This window comes from Geotrypetes seraphini, chromosome 5 (assembly GCF_902459505.1).
Source record: "Geotrypetes seraphini chromosome 5, aGeoSer1.1, whole genome shotgun sequence".
Classification (NCBI taxonomy): Eukaryota; Metazoa; Chordata; class Amphibia; order Gymnophiona; family Dermophiidae; genus Geotrypetes; species Geotrypetes seraphini.
In genome coordinates, this window is record NC_047088.1 from 77658293 (window position 1) to 77671179 (window position 12887).

General features: G+C 41.9%; 1 protein-coding gene across 1 annotated transcript in view; it reads right to left on the minus strand.

The window, feature by feature from the left end:
- Window positions 1–12887, minus strand: part of LOC117360307 (exocyst complex component 1-like) — a 123108-nt gene that overhangs the window by 47915 nt on the left and 62306 nt on the right. Inside the window, exons 8-9 of the mRNA XM_033944004.1 lie at window positions 9604–9713; window positions 6558–6707 (exon numbers count right to left, since the gene is read on the minus strand). Of these exons, the coding sequence (XP_033799895.1) occupies window positions 6558–6707; window positions 9604–9713 (260 nt within the window). The remainder of the gene's footprint in view (window positions 1–6557; window positions 6708–9603; window positions 9714–12887) is intronic.

Here is a 12887-nt window from a genome sequence, read left to right on the forward strand (position 1 = left end):
AGTGTGACAATCATGATATCATCACATCTGACATGCCATGAATATCACTTCATGGAAAATCTCAGACATTGCCTAAGTGAGGCAATTTACATGACATATATATAACATATCACCTTGATGAGATGGTGACTTTTTAAAGAAACATGGAATAAATAAATTAAAAGGCTCTGGCCATAACTACCACCTAATAATTTCCTTCAGTCTTGCTATAGGCTGTGTAGGCTGACCAAATTTCTGAAATCTAACCCAAAACTTCCCCTACCCTCTACAACCAAAAGCAGGCTGCACAGGATCCTGCACCCCCCACCTCCACCCCTTGAGAGAAAGTTGTCCCCTCACATCCCCCTCCCAGCTTCCTCCACTAAAAGCTGACACTACTCGCACCCCTGACTGGGAAATAGCAGCAGCCATTTTGACTGCCATGCCAGCATGGGCAAGAGTGACTAGTGACATGTAGCAAAAAGAAAAAGCCACACAGCTGTGGCATGCTGAGGCACCATCTCCCCATGGAAGAAGCATTAGAATCATATCTATGTTATCTGAATGTTCTAATATGTGCTTATTAGGTGTTTCATCGGTATTATGTTGACATTGTATTATATTTATAATATTTGAATGCTCTTCTATGCTATTATAGTATTGTTTCTATTGTACTGACATTTATCATATTTCTGTTATATGATCATTCTGCGGTACTATTAAATGTGTATATTACTGATGCTGTTTCAAAGTAGTACTATTATGTTTCAATTTGCTGTTTTCAAATTTACCTTGTTTATTATATTTATGTTTATATGTGTTCATTTTACTATTCTTATGCTGTTAATAACATTGTAAGTTTTATCTTAAATTGTACCTGCTGTAACACTGTTTTTGGTGAATCTTTTTATAGAGGTGGTTAATAAATCCAAATAAATAAATATGAGAGGAGGCTGAAGTTGTGGTTAAGAAATGTGCAGGCCTCTGCTGCCTTCTGAATGAATGAAAAAGCTGCAGTTGAAACACAAAAATTGTACAAGCTGCTTTTAGGGACTCAACTCCTGGTGGCAGAAGAAGCGAAAGGAGACCGGGGACGTGGTGAAGAAATGGACAAGGAAGGGTGAGTGGCTGCAAGGGAAGGAAGGAGCAGAGGCAAGGGTGAATGGTTAGAAAGGGAGGAGAAAAGGTAATGTGGGAGGAGGAGGGAAAGAGAAGAAAGAAAAAGGTAAGTAGAGGGGGAACCATGGTATAATGACAATCTCGTCGTCTTTCACTGACAGCTCCGGTCTATTGAGTATAAATGGCGCAAACTCCATTCAAATAATATCCTCCTATTATACAAGGAAAAAGCTACTCAATACAAAAACGCCATACAACAAGCAAAAAAAGAATATTTCTCAAAATATATAACTACAACTCAGAACTCCTCAGCACTTTTCAGCATAGTTCAATCATTATCTCCATACTCTAATAAGAAACCTCTTCCATTACCCAAATAACCATCAGCTTCCGAGCTTGCACTCTTTTTTGACAAGAAAATTAAAGAGATCAGGTCTCACTTTAGCCAACCTACCCAAACTCTGCCCCAAGATGCCATTGATGTGACTATTCACTTATCTTTTAGTACTTGTACTAATTTCCATCCTCCCTCCCTAGAAAACCTTCTTAAAACCCTACAATCCATAAATACACCCAATAATTCAACAGAAAGTATCCCACCCTCACTTCTCAAAAAATTCTTCCCCCTCTTTGGACCATTTCTACTGGAAATGGTAACTAAAAGTCTCTCTAATAGCTTCATTCCTAAAGCCTGGAAATCAGCTCTTGTTTTCCCAAAATTAAAAAACCAAAACTCAGACTCAACCTTGCCAGCAAATTTCCGTCCTATAGCTAATCTTCCTCTCATCTCCAAACTAACTGAAAAAATCATCTATAACCAACTTGCTGAATTTATCGATAAAACCAATGCTCTTCATCCCCATCAAACTGGTTTCTGCCAATCTTACTCCACTGAATTATCATTACTAGGACTTCTATCTACTATATACTACTTCCTTGACCACCGAAAATCCGCTTTACTTATCTCTCTCGATTTGTCTGCAGCATTCGACATGGTTGACCACTCTCTTCTCCTTGACCGTCTCAGAGACTGCGGCATTACAGGTCCAGCTCTTTTACGGTTTACTTCATACTTCACCGAACGCAGCTTCAAAATCCAATCAAAAAAGGAAATCTCTCCACTTACAGCTCAAACATATGGCGTCCCACAGGGTTCTATTCTTTCTCCCTTGCTATTCAATATCTTTATGTCTTCCCTCCTCACTTTAGCCCATTCCATAGGTTTCACAATCTTCACTTACGCGGATGACATTCAATTACTTCACCCAATTGATACCATTAACACTTCTACAATACAAGAAATCAATACTAAAATAGATAAAATAAGTGATTGGCTCTATGTAAATAAACTCTCCCTCAATATCAATAAATCATGTGGTATACTCTTCTCAACCAAAACCAATGAAACAGTGACAGGAAAAATTTTACTTAAATCACATCCCATCAAAAAGTAAACTACTAGGCGTTATCATAGATAAAGATTTAACATTTCATGATCATATCAGTTCAGTGGTAAAAAAACCTGTTTCTATAAACTTCCCTAACTTCTATTCTCGACACCGAAGCCATCACGACTCTAGTTCACTCTTTAGTTATTTCCCATCTTGACTATTGTAATTCTCTCTATAATGGAATTCCCCAAAAAGAGATACAACGTTTACAGCTTATTCAAAACACGGCAATAAAACTTATATATAAGTTAGGGAAATATGATCATGTCACCCCTCTCCTGAAAGAAGCGCATTGGCTACCTATCACACACCGTATCACCTACAAAACTCTCATGTTGGTATTTAAAATAAAGTTTTCACGTCAACCGCCTTTTTTTGACAAACTCCTTATCCCTTTTTGCCCATCACGGACTCTAAGAACAGCTGATCAGAATCTACTAACTGTCCCCTCTATAAAGGAATTCTTCTACACCAGGAAAACCAATTTTTCTGTAGTTGCTCCAACGCTATGGAACGCCTTGCCATCTCAACTTCGTCTTGAAAAATTTATCGATAAATTCAAGACAAAATTAAAAACGTTCTTATTCCAAGACGCATTCCACTGCACTTGAACTTTTTATCATTAAGTCAACCAACCGCTTTCATGAAGCGATCCCATCCCCTATGTTTTATCCCTTCCCCCTTCTTTCTTAATCAACCCATTTTTTTTCTTTTCTTTTCACCACTAATATTGTAACTTTACTCCCTTCCCCTCCTCTCTAACCTCACCATCATGTCTGTTATCGTAACATGTCTTTAATGTTTCACCTTCCCCTTATTTTACCAATTTTATTGTTTATAAGTACTATCTTACTTCTATTTTATCATTTTATTGTAAACCGGCTAGATGCTTGTCGATGGTCGGTATATTAAAAATCAATAAACTTGAAACTTGAGTGAGTGATTGTAAAGAGAAGGGGGAGAGGAGGAAAGAGTGAATGGCTACACGAGGGAGGGGGAGATTAATATATGTTTCATGTCTGGTTTTTCAGCTGTGGGGATGGGGCCCTTACAGGGATCTATAACACTTTAATCATTTATTTTATGACATTGTAATTCAAAAGATACTTTTTCTCTATCACCAGATAGTTTTGCTTGTCTTCTTTCTTCTGTTACTTTTCTGGTTTCTTCTGAGATCCAAAGTGATTTCTTGGCTTTCTTTTTCTTCTGGAGTGGATTTTTTTTTTTAGCTTTTTCATTAATTACAATTTTGATATCATTCCATTACTCTTTGGGCTCTCTATCTCGTATATCAAACAAAGCAAACCTGTTTAGTTTTATCCAATAGTCTAATGGAATGTTTTCAATGTTGTATTTTGGGAGGTCTCTAATGATCTTCTTCTTGTGAAGCTTCACCTTGATCTTGCATGTCAACAGCTTGAGGTCACTTCTACAATCAGCTCCTGGTTTAGTTCTGAACATGGAAAATGATGAAGATTTTGAATTTGAAGGCAATAGATTAGAAGTTGTAAAGGATTTCAATCTCCCGGGCTCTTGTAAACAAAGAAGCAACGAGCAGGGAGGCACTTGGATGCTCTTCAATGAAGACTCTCGACAAAGTATTCAAAGACAAGCGATTCGCTTTCTTGCTGTAGCCATGAGATCGAAGCGAGGCCACCTCCAGCGCCCCACTATTGCTTGGAACACCTCTGTGGACAAGACCAACATGCCCAGATTCAGAGTCTGTCTGCTGAGGAAGTAATGAGCTGCCATCAGCACTAGGAGATGAAGCTCCGCCCAAAGAAACGGCAGGCTTCCTGATCTAGACGAGTGCTCTTGGTCCCTCCCTGGCGATTGACATAGGCCATTGCTGTCGCACTGTCAGAGAAGACCCTGACTGCTTGGCCTTCCAGGGCCTTCTGCAATCTCATCAGGACTAGTCAAATGGCTCTGAGCTCCAATCAGTTGATTGACCACTACCGCTGAGAGGGTGTTCAATACCCCTGGACAGGACAACAATTGCACTGTGCTCCCCAGCCTCGAAGGCTGGAATCTGTCATCACCACAATCCAGGAGGAAATGTATAGCAACACACCCTGCGGAGCAATTGCAGGAGAAGCCACCAGTTCATGCTTTCTCAGGCTTCCAGAGACCAAGACAGATGGGCTTGCAAGGCATACCTGTGCAGAGCCCAGTGAGAGAGCAAAGCATGCTGAAGAGGACACATGTGCGCCCTTGCCCAAGGAACGACATCCAGCGTTGCAACCATTGATCCCAGAAGATAATCCCATGCCAAAGGAGCCGGCCGCTGTAGAAGAGAAGAAATGTGGGCACACAGTTTCTACCTGTGGGCTTCCGGGAGATAGAGGCGACCCATCACTATGTCGAAAAGAACTCCCAGGTATTCCAGCGACTGTGTGGGTGTCAGATGGCTCTTCCTGAAGTTGATAATCTAGCCCAGGTCTTCCAAGGTAGTCAGTTGTCCACGTAACAGTGAACCTGAAGACCCATCTTTCGCAGGTAAGCTGCCACTACCATCATCACTTTGGTGAAGGTCTGGGGCCTTGTTGCCAGCCCAAAGGGCAGAGCCGAGAACTGGTAATACTGTTCCAAAACATGAAACCGCAAACATTTGCAGTGGGCCAGAAAATGGAAATGTGCAAGTATGTCTCCAGGAGATTCAGAGAGGCCAGAAACTCTACTGGGGCCACTGCTGCAATGACTGAACGCATGATCTCTATCCATAATCATAGAATCTTGAGAGCCACTTTCATATTCTGAAGATCTAGGTTAGGCCTATAATCTTCTGATCCTTTCTTTGGCACAATAAAGTATATGGAGTATCTGCCTGAGCCCGAGAGGTCTGGCAGTACTGGCTCTATAGATTGAATATCCAGCAAGCGCTGAAGAGTGGCTTGAACCTTGAGCGCTTTGTCTGGGCAACATGAAGGAGAGTATATGAACCAATCTTTCAGAGGTCGAGCAAATTCCAACTTGTAACCCTACCAAATGATATCCAAGACCCACTGGTCGAATGTAATGCACATCCAGGCAGGAAGAATTGCCGAGAGCCAGCCCACTATGTGCTGAGGGGCATCTGTCGGCCTGGCATCATTGAGCCTTTCTGGCAGGAGGTGCAGCATGGGAGAAGGAAGGATGGGTATGCTGGTAGCCAGTATTTTCACCATTCCATAGTGGACATATCTACTCTTAAAAAAAGCCAAAAGTTCCTCTATATCCCCTGGGAGAGAAGCTAGGGTACTGGAGTCTTTTGTGAGGAATTTATTTTCAGAATGTTATGCTCATGTTCCACAAAGCACCCTATCAGCTCTTCATGGACATGGATCTGTGGCATATAATACATAGTACAGATCACTGCAGGAAAAAAATTGAAAAACACTTATATATGAACAAGAAATCTTTCTAAGAGACTACATGGAAGTGGGAGAAATACCTCTGGAAATGTTACTTATAAGCAAAAAAAAAAAATACCATGAATCAGGAAAAATCTGTTGAGCTTCATGGCAAAAAAAGAACTGAGGTGGCCCACATAATGCCAGTGATGTAAGCACTTCCACACATGTGTTGTTGAGTTGTTAGAAAACTAAGGGCTCATTTTACGAAGCCGCGTTAGCGATTTAACACGCTATTAAGCGCGCGCTAAACTGCTGGCCACGCTAGCCGCTACCACCTGCTCTTGAGCAGGCGGTAGTTTTTCAGCTAGCGCGGGGGTTAGTGCGTGATAAAAAAAAGTCGCGTGCATAAAAGGATCCCTAAATTTCAAGAAGTAGCTTCTTATTTTCACTGAACCAGGCTTCATTGTATAGCACCAACTATCAGTGAAGATTTCATACTCTTCTTGTTCTCAAAGAAATTCCACTCCAATTTTAAATACATAAGAAAAGTGGAAATTGCATTATCTAGGCAATAATCAACTGGCATCTCAAATGAGAAAAGAGAGCTGAAAGCATGCTGCTAAAATTACTCAATGTTTGATTGGAATAAAAATAAACAGAAAGTGGAATGTACCTTAGAGAGGTCATTGAAAATCACAGCATTGGAGCTTTTCAACCAAGCCATGAGTGGAATATATGGCAGAAGCTCTTGATGGTAGGAAGTGTGCTTTGGGGAGGTCAGTCTTCCAGCCTGGTGCACCAAGGCAGACCCCTGATCAGTACCCTTGAAACAGGAAAACAAGCAAAATATACCGTACATTTCAAAAATACATTCATCAGTCATTCTATGACAGAAAATCTAAGGAAAACCCTGAACAAATATGTTAATGCTTATTCATTTAAAGAAAGAATATTTGTAAATGTGTAATTCCACTGCACACACATGTCAATATTTATTTACTTATATACTTACCCCTCCCCCCTATTTTACAAAACCATAGCATGGGTTTTAGCACCGGCTGCAGTGGTAACAGTTCCGACACTCATAGAATTCCTATGAGAGTTGGAGCTGTTACCACTGTGGCCGGTGCTAAAAAAATGTACTACGGTTTTGTAAAAGGGGGGTTATTTATTTATTTTTAAAATTTATAAACCACCTTAAACATATTGACTGAGAAGGACAATTTTGAAAACCATGTAGAAGACAATTTTATACATCTGTGCCTAGTTAATGTGCATTTTCTATAAACGTGTGCCTAGTTAATGTGCATTATCTATTCTAGCACTTAAATGGCACTTAAATGGCCAATCAGGGACTTCCTTTGGCTCATCCCTAAGGAAGTCCCTGATTGGCTCAGGTGCCTCAGGTCCCTCCCAAGGGAGGAGCCTGAGGCGCCTGAATCAATCAGGGACTTAGGCCCCTCCCCATGCATCACATGATGCACCGGGGCATTGCAGCAGAGGAGGAACAGAAGGACTTTGCAGTTCCTCCTGCTCCCGAAGACTGCCACGGCGCTGGAGGCCTAAGGAGCAGGAGGGAGTGAGCACCCCTCCTGCTCCCAACTTTAGAGATATGGGGAGCGGAGGTCCGCAGTTTTGAGGTGTGTGGAAACGCCGAAGGCAGAAGGGAGTCGGCATCCCTCCTGCCGTTCTATTTGAAGTGGTGATGACGACGGCAGCAGCAAGCATTGGCGATTAGCGGCGGACATTTTGGTTTGGGGGAGGGAGGGAGGAGAGGGGGCACTTTTTTTTTTTTAATCGAGCAGTTATTTTACATGTGTAATACACGCAAAATATCTGCCCAATTAAAAAAAAAGCCCTGCAGAAGCCCTGACAGCAGTGACAGGAGGCTGCTTCTCCTGTCACTACTGTCAGGGCTCTGCCCAGACTCAATTGCTCCCTGAGCGACTGAGTCGGGAGTTTGCATGCAAATGATTTGCATGCAAAAAAGACAGTGAATCAATCGCTTTTTTAAAATCAGCCAACAGCGATTGAATTGCTATCGATAGCAAATCTGGGCCTATGTCTACTATCCCCAAATCCTTAACCAGTTAAGTTAGGAGCAGCCTGGAGATGGAGTAAGCACTGAGCCAGTTAGCCACAATATTCAGTCGGCTAGCTGGCTAAGAAAGTGCGCAAACACTGGGTTTTACTAAATGGCACTAAAGGTTTATAGAATGGGCCGGTGAGGTAAATGATCTGATGCTCATAGGAATTCTATTGCATGAGAGGGAGGGAGGGAGAGATCCATAACAGGTGTTAACTTTTAATGTAGTGATTTTAACATATCAGTTTTTAAATCTACATCTTTATATTTTGAATTCTGGCTTCTTGGGGTTTCAATGTAATATTTTTCTGTGTGTTTCTATTTTTAATTTGTGGTTAGTTATTCTATACTGTGTGAGGGTCTTCTATGTTCTGCGCATATGAATTTGAAACATGGTATTCTGTTAGAATTAACTATGCAGGATGGATCTACACTAATCTGACTTCTTTAGTTTTCCAATAGGTTTACTGATGTTCTAGTATGCATTATTGTGTTTGGTGCTGTGCTTTCCTAAGTATGTCCCTGTTACGAGACTCATGGATGGTTTTAAAGAGTGGTGCTCATACAGGGGAGGGGGCAATATTCTTTATAAGTAGCATTAAACATCCAGTATCTGCATTTTATTCAGAGTAGCTATAAACTACTTGCAAATAAGTAGGAAAAGCATGCAGAGTATGGCATTCTTTCCAACTTCCCTGCATATATATATAGCACAGCTACTTACCACAACAGATGTTATCTGGAGACAGCAGGCAGTATTCTCACACTTGGGTGACATCATCCATGGAGCCCGGTATGGACAGTTTTAAAAGTGAACAAACACTTTAAGTTTTAAGAAACATCGCCACTGCCTTTACCGCGCATGTGTGCCTTCCCGCCTGACGTAGGCACATGGTACCTTAGTTCAGTAAGCAAACTAAGAAGCCAACCCGGGGAGGTGGGAGGGATATGAGACTATCTGCCTGCTATCTCTGGATAACACCTGTTATGGTAAGTAACTGTGCTTTATCTTAGGACAAGAAGGCAGCATATGGGACATGTGGGACTCCCTAACTTACTGAAATGGGATGGAGGGAGAGTTGGACATTACGAAGTTCTGTAATACTGAGGTATCATGCGCCTAAGTTGGGTGGGAAGGGGAAAGGCACTCACACATGCGGAGTGTGGGAATTTGCAAAGTTTCATAAAACTTAAAGTGATGATTCACTTTTAAAACTATCCGTACCGGGATATGTTGCCTTTTTGGCCTAGGATAAATATATATATAGGCTTAAAATGTTTAGTTGTAATGCCCTGGGCTCATAAAATTGCATAAAATCATGTTTCTGCTTTGAGCAGGGAGACGTGAGGAAGAAAGACTGCAGGGATGGGGACGGCACAGGGAGGGGCAGGATGAAAATGCAGGGACAGGGATGAATTTTTGTTCCTGTGTCACTCTCTAGTGCTAATTGCCCTTTTTACTGATTTTGCATATTTACATTAGTACATCTGGCATTATAACCCATGTAATGTGGGTATTCAAATCAGCAGGCAACTCATGTTATAACACATAGATCCTAAAGTGTATTTCAGTGTTTAGCTGTGAACCCAGTAATACTGCATTTGTGAAAGAGTATATTTTAGCTTCTCATACTTGCTGCTGGAAAATGTTGGTGATGTGACTGACAAAATTTTTCTCAAAGTTCTGTCTCAGACTCTCAAACTTGATCAGCTGCTCAGCTACAGCCTGCAGCTTCCTGTGTCCTAAAGAAGCATGAGAGAGATTTGTTAGCAGCATCTTGGCTAATGAAGGAACTTTCTGAGCACACATCAGATCTGTGTTTCATTCTGCATCCCATGTAACAACTAGTTGTACTATCGTGTTTCCCCGAAAATAAGACAGGGTCTTATATTCATTTGGGGCCCAAAAAAAGGCACTAAGTCTTATTTTCAGGTAGGGCTTATTTCTTTCATGTACATGATCATCTCTCCCTTCCTCTCTTTCACCCCAATTCTTCCTCTTTCCTTTCTCCCCCCACATGTGCAACATCTTTCCTCCCCTCTCACCCATCCCCTTGTGCTTTCCCTCTCCATCTTTCTATCCCTCCATCCCTCTGTGCAGCAGAACCTTTACCCAGCTTCCATCCTTCCCTCCCTCCCATCCCCATATACAGCAGAACCCTTGCCCAGCTTCCATCCCTTGTGCAGCAGAACCCTTTGAGCACCCGCCGCCACCCCCGCCGTGCAGCCGAACCGCCGAACCCCCCCGCTGACCCTCCATCCTTCCCTCCCATCCGAACCCCGCCGACCACAACCATAAATATCTTCCGGCAGAGTATCGTCAGGCCAGCAGCACTTTAAACAGGCTGCTTTGCGGTTTTCTCACTGGGGCCTTCTGTGTTACTGATGACATCATCAGTGATGCGGCAGAGGGAATTCTCCAGCGAGAAGGCCGCGAAGCAGCCTGTTTAAAGTGCTGCTGGCCTGACGCTGCTCCTCCGGAAGATATTTATGATCACGGTTGGTGGGAGGGAAGGATGGAGGGTCAGCGCGGGTTCGGTGGTTCAGCTGCACAGCGGGGGGTGGGGGGAATGCGGCTGCCGACAATTAGGGCTTATTTTCGGGGGTAGGGCTTATATTAAGTCCTACCCTGAAAATCATGCTAGGGCTTATTTTTGGGGTAGGTCATATTTTTGGGGAAACACAGTAATAAGTTGAAACCCAGCAAGAAGTCCTTTTTAACCAATAAAACTATGAACACCATGGAAATTCTCACCAGAAAAGCTGCATGAACCTTGCTAATAAACCTGACAGCTTTGCCTCTATATGAATGACTTTATAAAGGGAAACTGTTCAGACAGTTGCTTTGTGAGCATAATTTTTTAATCAAGAATTGCAAGGCATAGTTTACCTTGAGGCAGAAAGGAATTGTTTTTATATAAATTTTTCTTGGGGTTTCCCCCCTATTTTTTCTTCCAATATACTATTTTGACTATAAAGTAGAATTTGCAGCCTGGAAATTTAACATTAGTTTTCACACGGATCCAGTTTAGTAAAAGCTTCTCTTTAAGCGGATCCCTGGCCATTGTATCAGAACTGTTTTTAACATAAGGCCCATGGAAAAGATAGGAATTAGAAAGGGGGTATTGGAGATAAAGGGGTCCTTTTATCAAGCTGCGGTAGGGGTTTAACGTGCGTAATACCGTGCGTTAAACCGCCTGCCATGCTAGTCGTTAATGCCTGCATTGAGCAATCGTTAGTTTTTTAGCGGCCGCGAGGGGTTAGCACTTGGTGAAATGTCCGACGCGCTAACCCCGCTAGCACGGCTTGATAAAAGGACCCCAAAGAGTCAAAGAACTATATCTAGGGTTAATGAAGCTTTAGAATAAAGCAGCAGTCTTCACCGAAAGCCAGTAATGGCCCTCATCAACCCTAAACATAGTTCGCTAAGCCTTTCTTTACAATACTTTCTCTTGTTCCCTTTTCCGTAAGCTTTCTCCCAGTACTGCCTTCAGAACAACTGTTCCATTTTTTTAATTTGAATTATCTAAAACAGCAAGTATTCCACTTGAGACAAAAAGTACGCTACACTAAAGAAACTGAACATCAAATGTATCTAAAATCAAAAAATTAGCAAAGTATATTGCTAACCCCTTAATAATAGGAAATGAAGGCCAACTGAACACAGAAGTACAACTCTTTAATCCAAGGATACATAGAGAATAATTGGAAAATTCTTAACAAACAGACTTCAGCAAAAAAAAAAAAAAATTAAAAAAACGTTCTTAGTGCAAGATTTCAAGATGTTCCAGACTTAGAAAGGAGTAGATGAAAGCACAGTCACAGAGTTGGAAAAGATCTAGCCTCATTTTCTACCTGCACCACAAGGCTCTCATAATTTTGAGCCATGCAGTTCCCAAATCCCCATGAGATTGTGAGAAGGAACCAGGAGTTCAGGCACCATGCAGTTTAAACACACAGGGAATCATGTGATGACAGAAGAAAACAGAACAGTTCCTTTGGAGGCACTGCCAAGAGCAAATCACCAGAGAAGATAGAAACATAGAAGCATGATGGCAGATAAAGGCAAAATGGTCCAGCCAGTCTGCCCATCCACAGTAACCATTATCTCTTTCTCTCTCTAACAGATCCCAAGCGCCTATCCCATGCCTTTTTTAATTCAGACACCGTCTCTGTTTCCACCACCTCTACCGGGAGACTGTTCCATGCATCTACCACCCTTTCTGGAAAAATGTATTTCCTTAGATAACTCCGGAGCCTATCACCTCTTAACTTCATCCTATGCCCTCTCATTCCAGAACTTCCTTTCAAATGAAAGAGACTCGACTCATGCGCATTTACATCATGTAGGTATTTAAACATCTCTATCATATCTCTCCTTTCCCAACTTTCCTCCAAAGTATACAGATTGAGATCGTTAAGTCTGTCCCCATACGCCTTATGATAAAGACCACGCACCATTTTAGTAGCCTTCCTCTGGACCGACTCCATCCTTTTTATATCTTTTTGAAGGCGCAGTCTCCAGAATTGTACACAATATTCTAAATGAGGTCTCACCAGAGTCTTATACAGGTGCATCAATACCTCCTTTTTTCTACTGGCTATACTTCTCCCTATTCACCCTAGCATCCTTCTAGCTTTTGCCGTCAGCTTTTCAACCTGTTTGGCCACCTTAAGATAATCACATACAATCACACCCAAGCCCACTCTTCTGTCATGCACATAAGTTCTTCACCCCTAAACTGTACCGTTCCCTTGGGTTTTTACAGCCCAAATGCATGAACTTGCATTTCTTAGCATTAAATTTTAGGTGCCAAATTTCAAACCATTCTTCAAGCTTTGAAAGGTCTTTCTTCAAGTTATTCACACCATCCTGGCTATCTACTCTATTGCAGATTTTGGTATCATCCACAAAGA